Source organism: Camelus dromedarius, chromosome 17 (assembly GCF_036321535.1).
Source record: "Camelus dromedarius isolate mCamDro1 chromosome 17, mCamDro1.pat, whole genome shotgun sequence".
NCBI lineage: Eukaryota > Metazoa > Chordata > Mammalia > Artiodactyla > Camelidae > Camelus > Camelus dromedarius.
The window spans coordinates 3,254,852-3,275,865 of NC_087452.1; the positions used below are offsets into that span (position 1 = coordinate 3,254,852).

A 21,014-nucleotide genomic window follows, 5' to 3' on the forward strand; every position below is an offset into this window, starting at 1 on the left:
TTATGCAAAAAAAAGGCTGTTAGAATTTTAATGGGAAATGTGCCAAGTCTATAGATCACTTTGGGTAGGATTGCTGTCGTAACAGTGGTCTCTCAATACAAGCACATGTCTCCCATTTATTCAGGTCTTTAAAATTTTCTTTCTATAGTGTTTTATAGCATTCACTGCATGAGCCTTTCACTTTCTTGGTACATTTATTCCTAAGTATTTTTACTTGTTAGAGGCTTATTCAGATTTTGTATTTCTTCTTGAGTCAGTTTTGCTAGCTTGCGTGTTTCTATTTGTCCATTTCATTTAGGGCATCTAGTTTGCCGATGTACAGTTCACAAAACGCTCTTAAAATCCTTTCTAGTTCTGTAAGATCAGTAGTATTGTCCCACTTTCATTTTTGATTTTAGTACTTTGAGTCTTCTTTCTTTTTTCTTAGTCAGTCTAGCTGAAGATTAATGTTGTTAATCTTTTTCCAATGTTTTTTAGTTGTTTCTCTATATTGCTTTTCTATTCTCTATTTTCTTTATCTTGACTTCAGTCATTATTATTTCCTTCCTTCTGGTATCTTTGGGTTTTGTTTGCTGTTGTTTTTCTAGTGTAAAGTCAGATTGGTTAGAATCTTTCTTCTTCAGTTCTACACATCTTCCTCTGAGTACCGCTCTCAATGTAGCCCGTAAGTTTGGGTATGTTTTGTTTTGTTTTGTTTTGTTTTAATTAGTGTCAAAGTTTCCCTTGTGATTCCGTCTTTGATCCATTGGCTGTTTAAGAATGTGTTGCTGAATTTCTACATATTTATGAATTTTCCAAATTTCCTTGTGTTACTAATTTCTAATTTTATTCCATTGTTGTTGGATAGGTATTTTGTATGATTTCATTCTTTTTTGATTGATTGAGACTTTCTCATAGGTGATTATGTGGTGTATCCTGAAGAATGTTCCGTGTGCACTTGAGAAGAATGTATATTCTGCTGTAGTTGGGTTACATGATCTATATATGTCTCTTAGATCTCGTTGGCTTGTAATGTTCTTCAAATTATCTGTCTCCTTGTTTGTCTTTCGTCTAGTTGTTCTGTTCTTGAAAGCATGGTGTTGAAATCTCCAACTGTTATCGTAGAATTTTCTGTTTCTCCCTTCAGTTCTGTTGGTTTGTGCTTCATATATTTAGAAGCTCTATTGTTGTATGCATATATGCTCATAATGGTTATATTTCTAGAGACAGTGACCCTTTTTTCTATATATAAGGTCTAATTTTTCTCCTGAAATAATTTTGACTTAAAGTCTACTCTTGTCTTACATTAGTTTAGCCACCCCTGCTCATTGTCGGTTATTATTGGCTTGCAGTTTTCCATCCTTTCACTTGCAACCTAGTTTAGTCTTTGTACCTAAAATGAGCCTCCTATAGAGAGCATATAGTTGGGTCATTCCCCCCACCCCATTCTCTCCATCTCTTTTATTGGTTTTCTGTAAATCTTGGTTGTTGTTGTTGTTGTTGTTGTTGTTGTTGTTGTTGTTGTTCCTCAGTTCCTCCATTGTTGACTTTTCATCTCTCTCTCTCTCTTTTAGTGTATAGTGTGATGGTTAATTTTATGTGTCAACTGGCTGAGGGTAAAACACTGTTTCTGGGAGAGATTAGCATTGGATTCAGTACACTGAGTAAAGAGACCCATTCTCACCAATGTGGAGGGGCATCATCCAGTCCACTGAGGGTCTGAATGAAACGAAAAAGCAAAGGAAAGGCAAATTCCTCCTCTCTCTTCTTGAGCTGGAAAGTCCATCTTTTCCTGCCTTCAGACACCAGAGCTCCTGGTTCTTGGGCCTTTGGACTCCAGGACCTACACAGCAGCCACGTGGTTCTTAGGCCTTTTTTGTCCTGGGACTGGGAATTACCTCTGATTTTGGGGTCTTCAGACTCAGATTGGATTATACCACTAGCTTTCCTGCAAGTTCTCCAGCTTGCAGACAGCGAATGGTATGACCTCTTGGTCTCCATAACCATGTGAACCAATTCCTAAAATAAATTCCCTTTTATATATATCTCCTGTTGATTCTGTTTCTGTAGAGAACCGTGACTAATGTGTATGGTTTTGATTCCCTTGTCATTTACTTTTCTATATATTTTTAAGGTATTTTCTTAGTTCCTCTGGGGAATTACAGGAACAATGTAGTTTGAATTAATACCAACTTAGTTTCAATAGTATACAAAATCTGTCTCCCAACTCCATTTCCCACCACGTTGTTGTTGTCACAAATTACATCTTTGTGCATTGTGTGCCCAGTGAACATAGATTGGTAATTATTGTTTTGTATGTTTGTATTTTAAAATCATATAGGAAAAAACAAAGGAGTTACAAACTGAAAATATAACAATACTGGTTTTGTCTTTACTTACTTTTACCAGTGTTCTTTATTTCCTCATATAGTTTCAAGTTACTGTCTAGTATTCTTCCACTTCAGTCTAAAAGACTCTAACATTTCATGTGGAGGCCTACTAGTGACAAACTTCCTTAGCTTTTTTTTTTTTTAATCTGAGAAATTCTTGAATTCTCTTTCATTTTTGAAGGCTAAGTTTGCTCAAGATAGAATTCTTGGTTAATATTTTTTTTTTCTTTCTGCATTTTAAATATGTCATCCCATTGCCTTCTGGCCACCATGATTTTTGATGAGAAATTGGCTGTTAATCTTATTGAGGACCCACTGTAGATGATAAGTCACTTTTCTCTTGCTGCTTTCAAGATTCTCTCTTTGTCTTTGACTTTCAACAATTTATTATAATGCATCTCAGTGTGGATCTCCTTGAATTTTTCCTGCTTGGAACTTACTGAGCTTCTTGGAGAAAACTCAGATTTGGAGAGCTTTTGGCAATTCTTTCTGCTCCTTTCTTTCTTGTCCTTCTGGAACTCCCATATATGTATGTTAGTATTCCTGATGATGTCCCACAGATATCTTAGGCTCTACTAATTTTTTTTCAATTCTATTTTCTTTCTGCTGCTCAGGTTGGATAATCTCAGCTGGACTATCTTTAAGTTTGCTGATTCTTTCTTCTGCCTGTTCAGATTTGCTTCTGAATTTTTATTTCATTTATTGTACTTTTCAGCTCAAATTTCTGATACGTTACTTTTTATAATTTCTATCTCTTTATTGATATTCTCTATTTGGTAGGACATTGTTCTCCTGGTTTCCTTTAGCTTTTTTGTCCATAGTTTCCTTTAGCACTTTGAGCATAATTAAGACAGTGGATTTTAAATCTCTGTCCAGTAAACCCAATATCTGGATTTCCTCAGGGACAGTTTTTCTTCATTTCTTTTTTCCTGTGAATGAACCATACTCCCTTGTTTATTTTTATGCCTCGTAATTTTTTGTTGAAAACTGAATGTTTTGAATATTATAATGTAGTAACTCTAGAAATCAAATACTCCCCTCTCTCTAGGGTTTGTTGTTCTTTCCTGTAGTTTGTAATTGTTTGTTTATTTAGTGACCTTTCTCAACTACTTTTGTGAAGACTGTATTCTTTGTCACATGTGGTCACTGAAGTCTCTGCTTAGCTAAATGATCAGTTAGTGAAATTTGATGGAGACTTTCTTAACTACCTGGACATGGAGCCAAAAAATACGTGTATTCTTCCAGTCTTTGCAGATTACCTCTGTGTCTCCCAGGGTGAGTGCTCTTATCAGGCTTTTTCTATCATGATTTCTGGACTTTTAAGTCATAATTGTGAAAGGCCTTCCCTCCTCCAAAATTGTAAATAATTTTCCCATATTTTCTACTAGAATTTTTATGGCTTAATTTCCCACATTTAAATCTTTCATCTACTTTAGACTTATCTTGGTATAAGTTGTGATTAATAGGTCCAAACTGCCCCTGGCCCAGATGTTCAGGTTCTTGAAAAAGAATATAATTCTTAAGTGTATTTAGCAAGTATTTCTTAGTATCAAAGAGCCTCTGAGTAACTATGAGCAGTAAATTCCTTGCATTGCCCTTGTTTTAGGGCGATCCAGTTTCTGATCCTAGCCCTTAACCACTTAATTGCTGTGTGAACTTGGGCAACCCCTTCACCTGGTAGGAGCCTTCTGTTTTCTGCTCCGGATTATCACAAAATAAACCAAGACGGTGTCCCTGCCAAGGGCTGTGGGCGCTGCAAAACGCCCGCCGGGGTGCGCGGCAGCGGCAGTCAGAGCAGGGCCCCAGCAGCGCCTCCTGTTTGGGTGGTGCTTGTCCCCACCCAAACACAGAGCCCCTCGCAGCCTGCAGCCGCCCTGCGTGGCTCTGGCACGTGGTAGGTCCCTGCTAAGTATTGGCTTGACTATTTGTTGAATATCTATTGCCTCTTTACTATTATTCCACTGAAGAGAACACTCCAAACTCATGGACTCGTGGCACTTATGTTCTGTTGGGATGGAGAAGTACAATAACCAAAATAAAGAGGGAAAACATGCAGTATGTTAGATAGTGAGCGATGCTAAGGGAGAGAACTGGGGACAAGGGGGAAGCTTGTTGTGTCAGAGAAGGTCTCACTTGAGAAGGTGACAAGGTGAGCTTTGTGGGCATCCAGGCAAGAAATGACCAAGGCCTGGACCATGGTACTAGGAGGGGGGCAGGAGGAGTGGCCGGGTTCCAGGTTTGTCTTGAATGCAGAGCGGACAGGCTTGCTGTTGGATCAGATGGGCATGGGGTGTGAGAGAAAGATAGGCATTCGGGACAACACCAAATTTTTGTTGGATGAATGAATGCTTCCCATGCTGATCCCATTTTGCATGTGAGAAAACAGGCACAGAGAGGTTAGAGGACCCATCCAAGGTGGCACTGCATGTTGGTGGCAGAGGCCAGGCTAGAACTGCCTGCAGCTGGACTCTGACCCCATGGTGGCGGGGCCTTGTCCACCTGGAGCAGGGCCTGGGGGCAGGGGTCCGTGCCCCTCCCACTGAGCGCCACCCTCTGGTTCCTCCTCGCAGAGGGAAGGCCGCAGAGATGCGCAGCCCCACCAGGTGGGCAGCCTCGCCCTCAGACTGCCCACTGGTGCTGCGGAAGCTCATTCGCAAGGAGGACGTCCGGGCAGGCTGCAGGTGCATGGTGAGGGCGCCCCAGGTGTCCGACGTGGAGCTGGAGCGCTTCCTGTCGGCGCCCCGTGACCCCAGCCAGGTGCTGGTGTTCGGGATAGTGTCGGGCCAGAACCCCTCCAGTTCAGGGCAGCTGCAGTGGCTGCTGGACACGCTCTACAACCACCGGCAGCAGGGCCGCGCCTCGCCCTGCATCCAGGTTGGTCCCGGGCTGGCCCAGGGGGCAGGCGGGGGAGACCTGGCGGGGCCGGGACTAGCTGAGAGGACACGGGCCCTCTTTCACTTCCTTTTCTCCTGGTCTTCTGCACACACACTCCCAACCGTCCACAACCCTCTTCTCTCTCTCCCACTCCCCTCCTGTCCCTGGATGGATGTCACCACTCGAGGTGGGGGCCTTTCCTCACCTTGAGACAGGTCAGGGGGCTGCAGTTTTCTTCCAGAGCACTCGCTGCAGTGTGTGGTCATGTCCTGGAGTATTTAGAAGAGACACGCTCACCACTGGGCCCTGGGGCTCAGCAGTGTTTGGCCGGGTCCTGTGTCTAGGTCCTGTGCCAGGCTCGGGGGCCACACTGATATCAGCCCCGACAGGGGGCTTAGAGGACAGGCCTGAGTGTGTAGGAGCCCGGGAATGGGGCTGGCCCCCCCTGAGGGTCAGCCAGGGTCTCCCAGGGTGAGAGGGTTTTGGCAGGTGGGTGAGTGGTCCCAGCAGAGGCAGCGGCTCTCTGTGGTTCAAGTCCCAGAGGTCTGTCAGTCAGGGCTGTGTGTACCCACCCCCACCTCCTTGCTACAGTGTTGCTCTGAGCCTCATGGTCACTCTGCGTCAGCTAGCACATCTCACGCGGTGGCCCGTCTCCAGACCAGGTGGAGCAGAGGGTGCCCCATGAGCAGGAGAGCTTCATGTCCACTGCCGGCTTCCTTAGATCCTCTTCGCCCTGTGCCCTCTCCAGGCCATTGCCTTTGCCCTGTCTCCCTTTGGCTGTAGCCCTGAGTTCTAAGTTCCCTTGTCTGCCCTGGGGATGCCCCTTCCAGTCTGATCCTCGAGCGTCCACCCTCGGGCCTGCACTCCAGCAGTGCCTGGAGCTTGGCATTGGAACCCTTCTGATCAGACACCAGAAGGCTTTTTACAAGTCTCATACGTCAAAGCCACATGTATGTTCTGGAGCCAGTTCCAACTTAGTTAGAGTCCGTGAGCATTTATCGAGCACTGCTCTGCACCCACCGGTGTACAGATGCACTCCCTGCCCACATGGGAAGTTAGAGTTGACTTTAGTTTCTCTCTGGGCTATTAATTGCTCACTAATAATTGTCTGTGCGCACAGGAAGGCACAGGGCCTGGCCTGGCCACAGGCAGCTTGCGGGCGGCAGGGCCTGACCCGAGGTGGTTGAAGGGCTGGGGCAGTGAGCAGTGGGGTTTGAGGAGGGCGGGGGACAGGCCGGACTGCGGCGCATCCCACAGGGACTGACAGGTGAAACCCCAGGTGCAGCTCTGTGTTTCACATTTTAAACTGTAAGTTCAGGGAAGACAGCTGGGGCATCTGGAATAAAAGATGGATAAAACCAGGAAATGTCACGCTACACGTTAGCCACATTAATGGACCTGCAGCATCCAGAAAAGGGAGGGGAAGCGCCCACTGTAGTCTGGATTGGCCAGGCCCCACCTTGAGATGTAGGCTCGATTCAGGTGCTGGCACTGGGTTGAATGCCTGGGAGATGTCCAGAGGGGCAGCCAGTGTGGGGTTGAGGGTGGAGGAATCCTGGAAACGGGTGCCCCAGGAACACGTACACCTTTACGTCTCTGCAGGGCTTCTCCCAGGCAAAGGGAATGAGCAAGCCCTGCAGACCCCGGAAGCTGGGCTAGTGGATGTCACGTGGTGGGGGCAGCCATCTCCGTGATGGCCTTTACCAGTAGGGGGCCCTGAATGGATCCAGGACGTCCTCTAGGGACAGCCAAGGAGTGGTGCACGCAGGGGCTGAAGGGCCGCTGGGCAGGAGGTGGGAGGGGTGTTGGGCAGGACTCCAGGACTCAGGGGGAGCCTGGCCTGGCTGAGCACGTGGGAGTCTGAGTGTACCCCTGGCCCGGAGGTGATGGGCACGCCTTTCTCTTCCGGCAGTGCCGGCATGACCCCTACCGCCTGCTGCGGTATGACCTGGACAGCCCCCTGCAGAGGGACCCGCCCTTGATGGTGAAGAAGTATGGGGTGACGCAGGGGATGGTTCTGGTGAGTGGGGCCTGGGGGCCCCGCCCCCTACTCCAGCCACCCCAGTCTCTAGGTGTGGGGGGCCGGGAGCAGGCCGTGGGACCCTCCCCAATCCAGGCTGAGGCTCAGAGAGCAGGACTGACCGGAGTCATCCAGTGCATAAAGCCTGGCCTCCTGTCCCCAGACTGACCCCATGTGTCCCCCATCCCAGGAGACAGAGGGACAGGTGATGCTTAGCCCGGAGAACCAAATTCTCTTCATCCGTTGGTTTTTAAGTAACTTTTTACTAAAAATAGGGTATGTAAAAACATATATATTCATTGTAGAAATTTTGAAAAATGCAATTTAGAAAACAATCACTTCATCACATAGCCCAGACAGCCTCATTGCTCCCGCGCCAGGCGCCTGCTTGGCCAGCGTTGTTGGGAGCCCTGGGCCGCACCCCTGTGTCTGGCTTGTCTAGGCTTTTCTTCTGACTTTGAGGTCCTGCTTGTTAATTAGGATTTTTAACCGCAGCATAAGAATCATTTGATTTCTTTACCTGTGTTCCTTTTGTTGCATGTTTGTTATTTCCTTTTTGGTTTGGGCCATAACAGATAACACTAATGGATATCCTTGCACAGAAATCTCTGGACAGGCCTCTCTTTTGAGACTGACGTGTAGAGGGTGGGGTTCAGAGAGCAGTGGGACAAGATTCCTGCCCTCCAGGGGACCAGCTCATTGGTGCACATGGATAAGCGGGCTAGAGGCAGCGCGGGCTGGGGCCTCTGAGCAGGCAGGCACTCCTCCAGCACCAGGGCTCTGGGGAGGGACGTGTCAGCTGGTCTGGCCTGCAGGGAGCAAAGGCTGGGATGGTGGGACTGTCCTCTGACTTGGAGGCCTGGACTGGGGACAGACCCAGTCACTCCCCACTGGGGGACTCCGGGAGGGCAACGCCCTTCCCCAGAACCAGCAAAGAAAGGCTTGGGCTTCGGGACAAGCTCCGAGCGCCCGCGGCACGGCCTGGAGACGTGGTGCTGGTGCGCTGAGGCCCCGCTTTTTCCCTTCTGTGTGCAACAGATGTTCGCTGGGGGCAAGCTCCTCTTTGGGGGCTGCGTTCTGAATGGATATGGCGTCAGCAGGCGGAATCTGCTGAAACAGATCTTCCAGGCTCAACAGGACTGCAAGATGGGCTACTTCCTGCCAGAGAACTACAAGTTTAGGTAAAGCAGGACACAAGTCAGGTGAGGGGTGGGCAGGGTGGAAGGGAGCGAGGGAGGGGCTGGTGCTGTGGGAGGGCCTGGGCCCCGGCTAGTGAAATCAGCAAAGGTGGATCTCTCGAGAAGCACAAAGCCTGGGCGAGGGAAGGAGCGCGGGGTTCATGGTGCTGCTGATGGCTGTACTGGGGAACAGAGGTGGGTTCTGGGGTGCCTGGGCAGGCCTTGCCTGCAGGCGGGGACTCGCCTGTGATTGTGCCCCCACTGCACTGAGTCTGGGCAGCCCTCTGCTCCCACCAGGCCCTCAGTTTTCTAGGAGTGCTGGCACCAGTGTCACCCCAGGGCACTGAGTTGGCCTTTTGTCAGAGTGTCTGCCTGACCCTATAGAGAGTTGGGGGAAATCCACTCCTGGGGCATGGAGGTCACGCCGTGGCCCCCGCATTCCAGAATGCCGAATGGAGAAGGCAGGAGTCAGAGGAGCCTGTGGACGTTAAGAAGGGCAGATGCCGATGGCACAGAGAGCAGGGTCAGAGCACCCCCATCCCCAGCCAAGACTCAAAGTTGGGGAGGGCTTGGAGGTCCTTGAAGCGCATCAGCAATGCCAGGGAGAAGGGAAGACAGAGCAGTGGGGCTGCTCAGGTGTAAGTAAGAAATAACCAAAGACAGAGGGAGAAGATGCGTCAGGAGGGCCCGAAATGAGGATGAGCTGAAGCAGCTGGAAGGTGCCAAGGAAGGACAGTGATGGCATTTTCAGAAACTCTTTCTTGGTAGCTCTTATTTGGCTTCTGTCCTCAAAGGATGGCCTTTAATGGAAAAGGGCGGCCTATGCCTGAGATAGATGAGGGGGCAGGAAGGAGGAGTCGGGCCACCTTGAGCTGTGTGACCCGGGCAGACCACTTACCCTCTCTGTGCCTCAGTATCTGTGCCTGTAAAGTGAGCATGAGCTTAGTGTTCGCTGTACTGGGTTGTGAGGACGAGGCGATCATACGTGTGAACTACTGTGTCTCACTGACACCTCCCGAGAGGTTACAAACTGCGGTTGTCAGTGCTGCTGTTGGTATCACTAAAATGACCTCCAGGCTCCTAATTTGTCATATTCAGGGCTTCGGAAAGGACTCAATGGTACACTTACAACAAGTGTTGAGGAACGATGGGGAAAGAATAAGAGAAGCACATGCACACAGATGACCTTGGTTCTTGAACGTGGAAAGGGGCAGATCCCTAAAACTATAAAGCAGCTGGACTCCTCCTACTTCTGAAATGGCCTATCAGGTGGACAGTTTGAAAGCACTTAGGGAAAAAGGGAATGGAATCTCTATGAGAAAACGTTTCCATAACAGCCATTCCTACTACCTGTAACTGAAACGAGGTTCGCAGTGTAAAGCCACACAATTGTTTGTTACTGCCTCTGAGAGCCAACAGTTGGGGGCTGGCTGGGCTCAGCCGGGTGGTTCTCGCCCGGAGTCTCCAGGTGGCGGCTGGGTTCCAAGAGCACGTGTCCCAAGAGACAGCCAGGTGGGAGCTGCATTGCCTTTTATGACGTGGCCTCTAAAGTCATGTAGCGTCACCTCCACTTATGGGAGTCCCCAGGGCCAGCCCACGTTCGAGAGAGGGGCATAAGACCCTACTTCCTGGTGCAGGAGAGGAGTGTCCAAGACTTCGTGGACATGTTTCCAAACCACCCTCCCACCCAGTTCCTCCGCCAGCAGGGTAACCAGACCAGTCGTGTGAGACGTGCTATCAGCCTAGAATATCTGGATTCCAAGAAGGCTCTGGGTGAAACCCCTCTGATGTCTTTATGGACGGGATGGACAGGTGTGACTCAGCTGGCCGCCCATGGGGCTGCATCCAGTGAGTGACGATTGGTGGCAGCCTGGAGGGGAGACCTCTGTGCTTAGCCCATCCACTTTTTCCCTAAATGTGCAACTTGGACGAGTATGTGAAGACTCGCTGATCAGCTGTGCCCAGAGAGGGAGAGGTGACAGGTCTCAGAGGAGATGCAGGGGGTGGGCAGGGCTGGGAGCCAGACCCCAGGGCTAGGGGTGCTTCAGTTTTCTCTCTCCTCCTACGAGTGTGGGCTCGGGGTCCACAGGGCCGTCATAGCAAGAGCCTGGGAGCAGGAAGAGGAGCCGGCCCTCTCCAGCCCAAGGAGGTTCTTGGCTGCCCAGGAGCCCTGGAGCCCCCACTGAGGTTGGGGAGGGGTCCCAACTAGCAAGTAGATGGGTTGTGACAAACAGAGAGGGAGGGTGGGGACACACCAGCCCAAGGACAACCGGGGAGAGGCTGTGGGGCCGCCTGGGGACAGCCCTGCCCTGAGTCCCAGGCAGTGGGTGGGAAAGGGGCTGCAGGTCTCCATGTGTGTTTAGCCAGCAAAGGGATGGGTGTCCTGCCCCACATGCCCTTGACCCCACACTTCCCTTCTCTTCCTGTCCTCCACTCCTGCCCAGGGCCCAGCATGTCGGAGGCCCTGGGGAAGTGCTCGCCAAATGATGACCGAGGGCTGATTTTGTCCCAGGGAGGCAGACTGGGGCCAAAATAAGGAAGGGCTGGTAGACAGAGTGTCTGCTGACAGCTGGCTGCCATGATCGTCCAGCCGCCCCATGCCACACCCCCAGTGATGGGAGGCTCCTCTCTCCAGAGGCCGCCCTTTTGCAGCCTAAAGTTATGCTGTTCCTTCAGTTTCTGAGCAACTGCTTCACATCCAGCCTCATGCTCAGCCCTGGGGGTTTGGAGGTGGACAAGACCTGGACCTGCTCCACCCTCGCTGATCCAAAGACCCGGGATGTGAGGAGTGAGGGGCACCGAGCGTTAGAGAAATGCACGTCAGAAGCACAGTGAGGAACCGGCTCACGCCCATCAGGGTGCCTGCTGTTAGAAACAGAAATAGACTGACTGGTGTTGGTGAGGATCGGGAGAAATTGGACCCTTATGCACTGCTGAAGGGTGCAGCCACGTGGAAAGCAGTATGGGGGTTCCTAAAGAACTAAACTTAGAATCACTGTACGATTCAACAATTCTGCTTCTGGGTGCATCCCTAAAACAACTGAAAGGGTCTCAAAGAAATGTCCACATACCCATGTTCATAGCATCACTATCCCCAGTACCCAGGAAGTGGAAGCAGTTCTTGTGTCCATTGACAGAAGAACGGATAAAGAAAATGTGGTCTCTGCACACGGTGGCATATTATTCAGCCTTAAAAAGGAAGGATGTTCTGACACCTGCCGCAGCAGGGTGAACCTGGAGGACATGGTGCTCAGTGAAATGAGCCAGTCACAAAAGGACAGACACTGTGTGATCCCACTTACGCGAGGTCCCCGGAGGAGTCAGATGCACAGAGACAGAAAGTAGGATGGTGGTTGCTAAAGGGGGACAGAGTTTCAGTTTTGCAGGATGAGAAAAATTCTAGAGACCTGTTGCCCAACAATGTGAACATGTGAAACACTACTGAACTGTACACTTTAAGTGGTTAAGATGGTCAGTTTTATGTTACGCGCTTTTAAAAACCACTTTGAAGAGGGGACGGAGGTGCTCTGTGGGTGCTTGCAGCCGACAAGGAGGAAAGGGGCGTTTTTCCCTGGCTGGCGAGCTTCCAGGGCATGGGCTACTTTGTCCGAAGCCCACCCTCTCTGCTCTGGTAGCACCAGGTCCCATTCTTTCCCCGGCCACTAGCTTGTGCCCCGCCTGCTCCACCGACCTGTCCACATCTGCCCTTCGGCCTGCAGTCCCAGCATGAGCCTGTTCCCCACGGAGGCTTCCTGGGCTGCTCCCGCTGCACCTCCTTCCTCCTCGTCGGCCCACCTGGGAGGGGGCCTTCTGAGCCCCTCCACGCACAGCAGCCAGGCTGAGGGGACGGGTGAAGAGAGGGACCCTGAGGGCAGCTGCCATGGCCCTCGTCTTTGACCCCAAGGATGGGGCCCCCAATGCAAGGCCCAGTGAAGGCCCACGGTCCAGTAAACAGCTGCAGCTGGGAGCCAGGACCAGCCTGGAGACCAGAGCTGAATGAGGCCAAAGCCCCCTGACACCCTCTTGCCCCTGAACCTTTTTTCCTTTCTTCATTTGTTCAGTGGATGGTGACCCCCCACCCCATCCCCAGGACAGCCCTGTGCTGGGCACTGGGTCCACGCTGGCCCAGCCCTTTCCTTGCCCTCTTGGCTTCTCTCCGACATTCTGAGGCTCTGGGGATGGATGTGCGAGGGGCCCCCAGATGGAAGGCACATGGGAGCCCCGACCGAGGGAGGGCTCAGCAGGCTGGAGCCGTCAGGAAAGCTTCTGGGTGAAGTGGGCAGCAGCTGGGCCGCGAGGATGACTGGAACACACGGGGTGGCGTCTGGAGGAGGTGGTGGCCTCGTTGGTCTGGGCTGCACCCACCTGGACGCTGCTTTTCCCCTCCTCCCTCATTGGGGTCCTCGTGGCCATGAGAGGTCATGCTATTGGCAGGCCCTGTGATGGGAGCTCGTGAGCTGCAGCGGGGACAGAGCAGGGTGGTGACCAAAGAGGTGACAGAGGGCAAGGAGGGCTGGCGCTGCAGAGAAAGGGGCCTCCTGAAAACGCCAAGAGGCACCATGTGCTCCCCAACCCAAGGGGTTGGGGGATGGTGGAGGTGGTGCCAGATTAGCTATAGGCAAGACAGAGGCCCCCTGATTCCCCAGCCGGGACGACTGCCCCCTTCTTGGGTGCAGCCGGCAAATGTCGGGGCTTTGAGTAGGAGGGCAGCCCAGCAGGTTTGTGGAGAAGGGGCCCAGGAGGGGCAAGGCTGGAATGCCCTGCTGTCGGGCATCCTCCACGGGGGCCCTTCCCCTGCGCCCCACTCAGCTTGGCTCCTTTTCTCAGTCTAGTGGTGCTTGGAGTTCCCCAGACATGCCAAGCCATGGCCCATCCCGGGAGTAGGGGTAGGTTAGGTGGGAGGCGAGGGGACCCCGCAGTGCCACCTGCCTGCCCTCCACCCTGCTCACTGACGTGTGCCCAGCGCGGAAAGTCTCAGGAGACCCCCTCCTGCCACTTCTGTCCACCTAGGACTGGAAGGGGATGGGAAGCCAGCCTAGTCCACACCTCGGGGCCACAGAGCACAAATTCACCCAGCTGTCGGTGCGGTTGCCAGCACCTGGGCCTGCCTTTGCCATGCGTGACCCCACAGGGCCCGGCCTGGCATCCGGCAAGCGTGGTAGGGAGAGGAGAGTGAAGTGGGGGTCTCCACGCCTAGCTGCTGGGCGATGTGGGGGTCTGGGGGGTGACCCCCCCCACAGAGGGGCTGGGCTGGGTGGCCCTTGTGCAGCCCCTCCCTCCAGTGCAGGGAGCAGAGAGGACAGGGAAGGTCCTGGAGAGGCGGGGGCCAGGCTCCGCCACAGACACGGCTTGGGTGGCATCACTTGTCCTCTCTCGGTGGGAGGGGGACGTCGTTCTTTCAGGACTGTTCTCAGAGCAGGGAGTCCAGAGAATCAGTCTGTGAGGGGTGACATGCCCTGTGATGACGAAGTCCTTTGTGAACTGTCGCGTGCCTGGTGATGTGCAAAGCCTGTGTGAGCTGCAGTATTCCCAGAAAGTTACGGAGCCCTGTGCACGCTGTGCTGAAATCTGTGGAAGACCAAGTCCTTTGTCAGGCGCCACCTGCCTGACAAAGCCTGTGCCCCGTGGGCTGCAGAGTCCGGTGACTCCGTGCGCCCTCTGCCCAGCCCCGGAGACCAGCCTGCTCCCGAGCGCTTCGTGAGCCGGGGGCCCGGGCGGTGCTTCCCGCACTGTACGGCCCTGCCTTGCGGCGCGCGCTGTGAACCGCAGAGCCCCTGGGAGCGGGAGCGGCCGGGTGCTCCGAGGCACGGGGAGCACGTCAGACGGGACACAGCGCTGCGGGTGCCCTGGGTCCTCGGGAGGCGGTGTCAGCTGCAGTGCTCCTTGTACGCTGTCAAGCACAGGCTTCGCAAACTGCAGGTGCCAGCCGCATGCGAGGGGAGGCTCCTCGCCGTGTGCCACCTGATCACACGCCCCTCGGGGGAGGCAGGAGGGGCAGGCACGGGAGCCCGCTCTCTCCCTGGGTCAGCTGTGCCCACAGCCTCCCCCGCCGCACCCGCCAGGCCCCCTCCGAGGCTGGCGCTGTGAGTGGCGGGCCCGGGGCTGGGGGCAGCCAGCTGCCGCCAGGCCCCCCATAGTGACGGTGCTCGCCCTGGCCAGCTGTTCACGCCAGCCTCCGCCCGCGGCCCAGGGAGGCTCGCCGGGGGCCGCCTCCTGAGGCCTTGCTTGCTCTGTCCTCAGGCACCTCGACCCCTTCAGAGGGGAGTCTAGCCAGGCCCCGGGAAGAGGGTGCCTGCTCTCTGCTTGTGCAGTGACAGGGCATGGCAGAGCTGGCCCTCGAACCTCCACCTAAGCGACCTCCCCACCTCCGCACCCGGGCAGCTTCCCTAACTGGCCGTGGTGGTTCTCAGCGGGGCTCTGGTTTGTGATACTGTGGGCCTGCCGCCCATCTGCTCTGGGTCGAGCCACTCTGTCAGTGGAACCAGAGGCATGTGAGGTGTGGGCCGGGCCTGGCTGGTGAGATGAGACCCTTGAGCACATGGAGAGGAGACAGTAGAAGCTTCCCAGGATGCGGCAGTGCTGGGCTCTCCGGGTGTGAGCTGGTCTCTGTGGACCAGTTCATGAGGAGTCCTGGGAGGACCAGCTGGAGCAGGAGCCCTGCTGAAGGGTAAACAGGCACTGGATGGGCAGAGGAAGGGCTTGTAACTAAAAGTTTCTGTGACCCGATCATACAGGCAATGGGGAGCCATTGATAGTTCTCGAGCTGGGGAGAGGCTTGATCAGAAATTGGACTTTAGACTCTTGAACCTGGTGGACGCCAGGTAGATGAGAGTGGAGGTCACACTACTTTGGTGTGATTTTATCTTAACTCAGTTTCCAAATCAGGTCACATTCGGGGGTCCTGGGGTTAGGACTCCAATATGAAGATTTAGGCGGACACAGTCAACCCATCACACTGTACCAGAGGACTTGTTTCCTTGGCCTCCTGTCTGCCTCCTCCACTCACTTTGCGGAGCCCCCTCAGCAGGCCTTTCCAGTGGTCAGTGCTGGGCTCATGGACACAGGGCAATTGCAGCCTTAAACAGAAGCCAGGGAAGCCGACCTCCAGTGACTCTCCGGGTCCCTGGGGGGTCTCCCTTCACCCACCTTGGGAGGAGAAGCACCCGCACCCTTTTCTCTCGGAACTGGAACATTGAAGGGGCAGCACCCAGCAAGGGCCCTTGCCTGGGCACCCCAGCTCCAAGCCCCCTTAGGCTGTACCTCTGCTGAGCTCTCCCTCCCCTCCCTGCCTCTCCTGCAGCGTTTCGCCCTCCATCCCAGGCCTGGAAGACTGTGACTCACCCAAAAAAGCAGTGTCAGGAGACATCCAAGGAAGCGCCTCCTCACTGGCCGTGGGGGACAAGATGGAAGAGTCTTCCCTTAAAGCTGAGAAGAAGTAGGTGGCCACCCCGACCTGGGGCTCAGGGTCCCTCCTGTGGTCGGCAGAATGGGTGTGGCTCACGGCCGGGCCCCTGGCTCTGCCACAGACCACAGAGGCCACGTGGGGTAAGTGGCCTTGGGGAAGTCACTTCCCCCCAGGCAGGGGTCCTCCAGCGATCCCAGATGGCTCCCAGTTTTATCAACACAAGGTCTAGTTGGGCATCCAGGCTGCTCCCTAGAGCTGCTGGCAGTGGCCTAGGTGGTGGAATTGGAGACCTTTTGTAGACTTTGCTGCGAAGCCCAGCGGCCTGGACCCATCGGTCTGAGAAGGGTGGAGACTGCCCTCTGCCTCCCTGCGAGAAATTTCCCAGACCTGTCAAAAGTCCACTGCTCTGGCCTTGGTAACTCGGAAGTGAATCGTGTTCTGCAAGAGTGTAAAAATCACAAATTTCTCACGAAGATAGAAAAGCAAAACTGTGGGCACCTGGAAAGGTCACCAGTGCCTCTGGAACCCCCAGGTTGGAGCAACGCCCAGAGGCCTCGGCTGGACAGGCAGAGGGGCCCACCCTTCTCAGCCCAGCCAGGGAGGGCTGTGGACGGCATCAGACCAGCCCTCTCCACCCATTTCCCAGCATCTGCTTCTCTCTGTTTTGATTTTTAGAATGCAGCAGCCTGAAGTAGACCTGCATCTTCTCAGCAAAGCCAGGAACAGCAATAAGAAAGCTCCCTGGAAAAAACAGGCCTCCAAGAAGTGATGCCGCCCCCTTGGCCGACCGGAGCTCTGGCCTGGACGCAGCCCCTCCTATGCGCCCCCCCGGCCCCCCAGCCCTGCCTCCCCAGTCTCCTGCCTCTTCTCTGAGCTCTGCCAAATAAATACGCCTGCCTCCAGCGTCTGGGTGAGGCTGTGGGGTAGGCTGGCCCCTACAAGGCCAGAGGCTCCCGACGATCCTGTTCCAGGCCGAGGCCTTGGAAATGTGGCTCCTTCAACCCAGAGCTTCCTCTGTGGCAGCTGAAGTCAGTCTGAGAATGCCCCACTGCCAAGGAAGTGAAGGTCTCCAGGGGGGCAAGCCAGTGACACACTAGCCCTGGTGAGGTCTCAGATGTGCCCTCCCTCCCTTGGCTGGGTGCGGAAAGGCTCGGATTGTGGTCCAGGAGGAGAACAGGGTGAGCGGGCAAAGCAGGAGAGAGAGAGCAAGAAAGCCAGGTGAGGGGAGGAGAGACAAAAGGAGAGGTGAGAGCGATGGGGAGGGAGTGTGGGGGGAGGGAGGGGGCTTGGCGTGGGGTGGAAGGGCAGTGACAGGCCACGCCCAGGGCCCCCCTGGTGGCACTGGGAGAGCCAGAGCCTCTGTGGCCTGGGTGTGCCAACATCCCCGTTGAGCCCAAACTCAGTGCCCTTTGCAGATTAGACGCCCCCCCCCCCCCGAGCTGCCAGCCTGAAGAGTCCTTACTAGCATCACGGGGCCCAGAGATGGCAGCCCCCCTGGTGTGCCGACACCTCAGCGGGGCACATGTCACACCAGCTCTGGGCCCACCTGTCTGGGGTCCCAAGAGCCACTTCCGAGCTTGGCAAGGACCTCAGAGGGTCTGCCTTGCTCTGCAGGCCGGGGAGCGAGAAACTTCAGGCCCTGGTCCGTGGGCAGCGTTGGGCACACTTAACTACTTGTGCTCCCTCTGTAAACAGATGCTTTTTTAACTCAAATTCTTTGATGTTTAATTTTTATCCTCTGTATCATTCGAAGGCCTTTTTTTGAATTATACATTTGTCCCCCTAGAAATGGATTTGAAATGATGTACTGTGTTCTTAAGCTTGCATGCTCTGAAGGTGCTTGCCACGCTGAAACGGGGTCAGAAGTGAGCTGACATGAGCAGGGATGCCTCCCTCTGGCGGAGCACAGGGTGGGAAGGAGAAGGGGTCCCCTGGGGAGGAGGAAGGAAAGGGGAAGCCCCCTCCTTCATGGAAGCACCAGGAGAGGCTGTGCCCTCAGCAAACCAGGCGTGATGGGAGGTGTGAGATTATCTGAAAGTCACGACTCTTACCTGACTAGGATAATGAGATTTCCTTCAAGCTCCCTCCTGTCATCTTCTTCCTGGCTATGGGGAGGTCTATGGCATCCTCAAGCAAAAGAGTGTGGCATAGCTCAAGTGGACATTACGGAGATGGCAAACGTGGTACAACAGGTTGCTGCCATTCACCCCAGGCCCTTGCAGGCATCATTGATCAATCACAGCCTTCTGAACCCAAGTGATGCCTAAGATTCCATCCTCAGCACAAAGGGGCAGGCAGCCACTACCAGGTAACTACCAGTCTTTACCATGCATGGAGTAGCCCTCTCCTTTACTGGGCCTCTGTTTTTAGGACGACTTCTTGGAGGAAGTGAGGGTGGGGTTAGAGCCAGAGCCGGGAGGGTAGGCTTTGTTAGACCTTGCTGTGTGCCATCTGGGCCAGCAGGGGACTAAGGGGTGATCTAATTCCTCACCTCCCAGGTCCTCAGGCTGACAGGGGACATGGAATGGTCAGAAGCCCCAGGGCCTCTGAGAAATAGGAGCATGCTTTCCCAATTCTTGTCCAAGATGACCCAGTAGAAGGCCTGGGAGAGAGGAAGACTATCCACAAACAGACTCAGAGTCAAAAAAATTAAAATGAGAAGGAAACCCAGGGATCGAGGTATCCAGTCTCTCACCTTAATAGGAGGAGGACGGAGCCCTGAGAAAGGCAGGGACTGCCAGAGGCCATAGAGTCAGCACGTGGTTGCACTAGGCAAGGTCCCAGGTGCCAGATCCACTCCCCCACTTCATTCCTCTGTGTGGAGGTGGACCTGGGCCAGGGGGAGGAGGGATGAGAAGGGCAGCAAGACAGAGATCAGACTCCCATTTCTAGCAATGGTATGGATCAAATGGCCTGGGGGGAAAAAAAACATCCTGTTAAGAAACACATAGAAATATTGTCCAGCATAAACCAAATACCCCTTTAATCGCATACTGGCACTCACAAAGTAAGGAAAATCGTCAGGGGCTGGAAAGAGGACTTGGAAGCCCAGTGGTCAGCAAGTGCTAAAACCATAGCTGTCCTGAGGCTGTTCTGACCCCAGTGACCTGCAGCCTGGCTTTAATGGTTGTAGGGAAACGTGAAGCAAAGTCTTGGCCTGAACAAGATGCCAAGCTTTAAATAAGACCCCAGATATAAATCTGGAACCCTTGATACACATGAAATGACAAGGGGACTTGACCGTCTGTCTCAGAGAAAAATATTTTGGTTGAGGATCCTGAGAATGTTTAACTCAGGTCTGCCTTCCCAGAAATTTTGGGTTTACATATATATATATTCTGTCTGTGAGGTCTGGGAAACCCAGTTCGTATCATCCCAGGATGGCTGGCAGAAGCAAACACAAATGCCCTCTAGAGACATTCACTCTCAGCCAAGACCTCACAGGATTCCCACAGAGAGAATCAAGCTGAACGTGAGCTCACAATCGAGAATTGTTTTAAGTAAGCCAAAGTGAATTAAAACAAACATCAAACATTAAATTAGACATCCAAGACTTTGGGTATTGGAATTGTCAGATGCAATATAAAATGAATATATTTCACTGTTTAAATAAAAGGATCTGAAAATGTAAGCAAGGAACAAGATATGAAACAAAAGATGGACTGAATTTTGCTTCCAGATGTGTTGGAGTAACTGGTACTGGAGCAGTCCTCCTGACACACCAACCAGGACAAGAGAAACAAAGTGGGTTCTACAGTCCCCTCGGCTTTCTGCCGGAGACACTTTCTGGACCACGGTGCACAGAAGGAGAATCCAAGCAGAATACAACAGTATTGCTGAACTGAGGAGAGAGATGAGCATTTGGGGAGCCAGTGGTGAATGGAATTTGGGTGCATGGTGTCTGAAGAGGGAGCTCTGCAGGGAGGGCTCTGGGGGTCTGCAGAGGGGACTCTTTGAATCTTGGCTGAATGCTAAACTGCAGGTGTTGAGGGTGTGGCTTCATGAAGCCAGAAGCGAGCTGTGAACTGAGAGTTGGGAGAGACTCAAGTTCCATCCAACTGCAAGACCTGGATCTTCCAGTGGAGACCCCAGGAAACTCGTCTTGTAGTAAAGGCTAATCTGCACACTCCCTGATAGTTTCAAAACAATCCTTGACAAAACCAAGGCGACAGAAAAAGTAGAGAAGTGGTCGCCTGTGGTGGTGGGGGCGGGGTTGGTGGTGACTACAAAGGGCATGAGGGAATTTGGGGAAGTGGGAGGGCGATGAAATTATTTTATATCTTGATTATGGCAGTGGTTACCTGACTATGCATTTGTCAAAACTCATAGACATATATGCCTAAAAGAGTGAACCTTACTCTACATAAACTATATGTCAATTTAAAAATGAGAAAACAAGCCTTGAAAGGATCAAGCTGATCTTCAAGTGAATTGAACTGCCTGAAAAGAAAATCTCACCCTCTTTAAAGGAGAACAGTAAATACAGACACAGCATAACATTCAACATAACAGAACAACATAACATTCAACGTCTGGAAGGCAATTTTAAAAATTCTCTGTGTATGTGAAGAAACAAGAAAATATGAGCTATGACCAGAAAAAAAAAATCAGTCAATAGAAACAGACTAGGAAAACATAGAAGTGATGCAGATTGCAGGCAAGGTCTTTAGAAGAGCTATTATAAAATTTAAAATTACTTAGTAGAACACAATGAGAGAAACAGAAACTGCAAAAACACCTGGATGTAAAATTTGAAAAATATGCTAGGCATAAGTAAAGGTAGATTAGAAGAATAGCTAGAGAAGAAAAGATCAGTAAACTTAAAAGACAGGGCAATATAAAATAGCCAAAGTAAAATTCAGAGGGTGAAAAAGTCTGAAAAAATGAACAGAACCTTAGTAACCAGTGAGAAAGCATTAAGTGGTCTAATATATATATTGCTTCCGTACCTTGGCTGTTGTAAATAGTGCTGCTGTGAGCCCTGGGGTACAGGGGTGCTAGTGTTTTCATTTTTCCTGGACATATAACCAGGAGTGGAATTGATGAATCTTATGGTATATATACTTCTAGATTTTTAACATGTAATTGTATATAATATATAATATATATATATATATAATTAGGGACCCCAAATAAAGGGGAGAAAGATGGTTAAAAAATATTTGAGG

The 21,014-nt window shown here is 52.3% G+C and overlaps 1 protein-coding gene across 1 annotated transcript in view; it reads left to right on the plus strand.

Annotated features, from left to right (window-relative positions):
* The window catches only part of C17H3orf20 (chromosome 17 C3orf20 homolog), a 66,133-nt gene extending 49,047 nt beyond the window's left edge, over positions 1-17,086 (plus strand). Inside the window, exons 13-17 of the mRNA XM_064496207.1 lie at positions 4,940-5,243; positions 7,156-7,263; positions 8,302-8,444; positions 15,742-15,876; positions 16,522-17,086. Coding sequence (XP_064352277.1) covers positions 4,940-5,243; positions 7,156-7,263; positions 8,302-8,444; positions 15,742-15,876; positions 16,522-16,615 — 784 coding nt within the window. The 3' untranslated portion in view covers positions 16,616-17,086. The remainder of the gene's footprint in view (positions 1-4,939; positions 5,244-7,155; positions 7,264-8,301; positions 8,445-15,741; positions 15,877-16,521) is intronic.
* Positions 17,087-21,014: the final 3,928 nt, after the last annotated feature.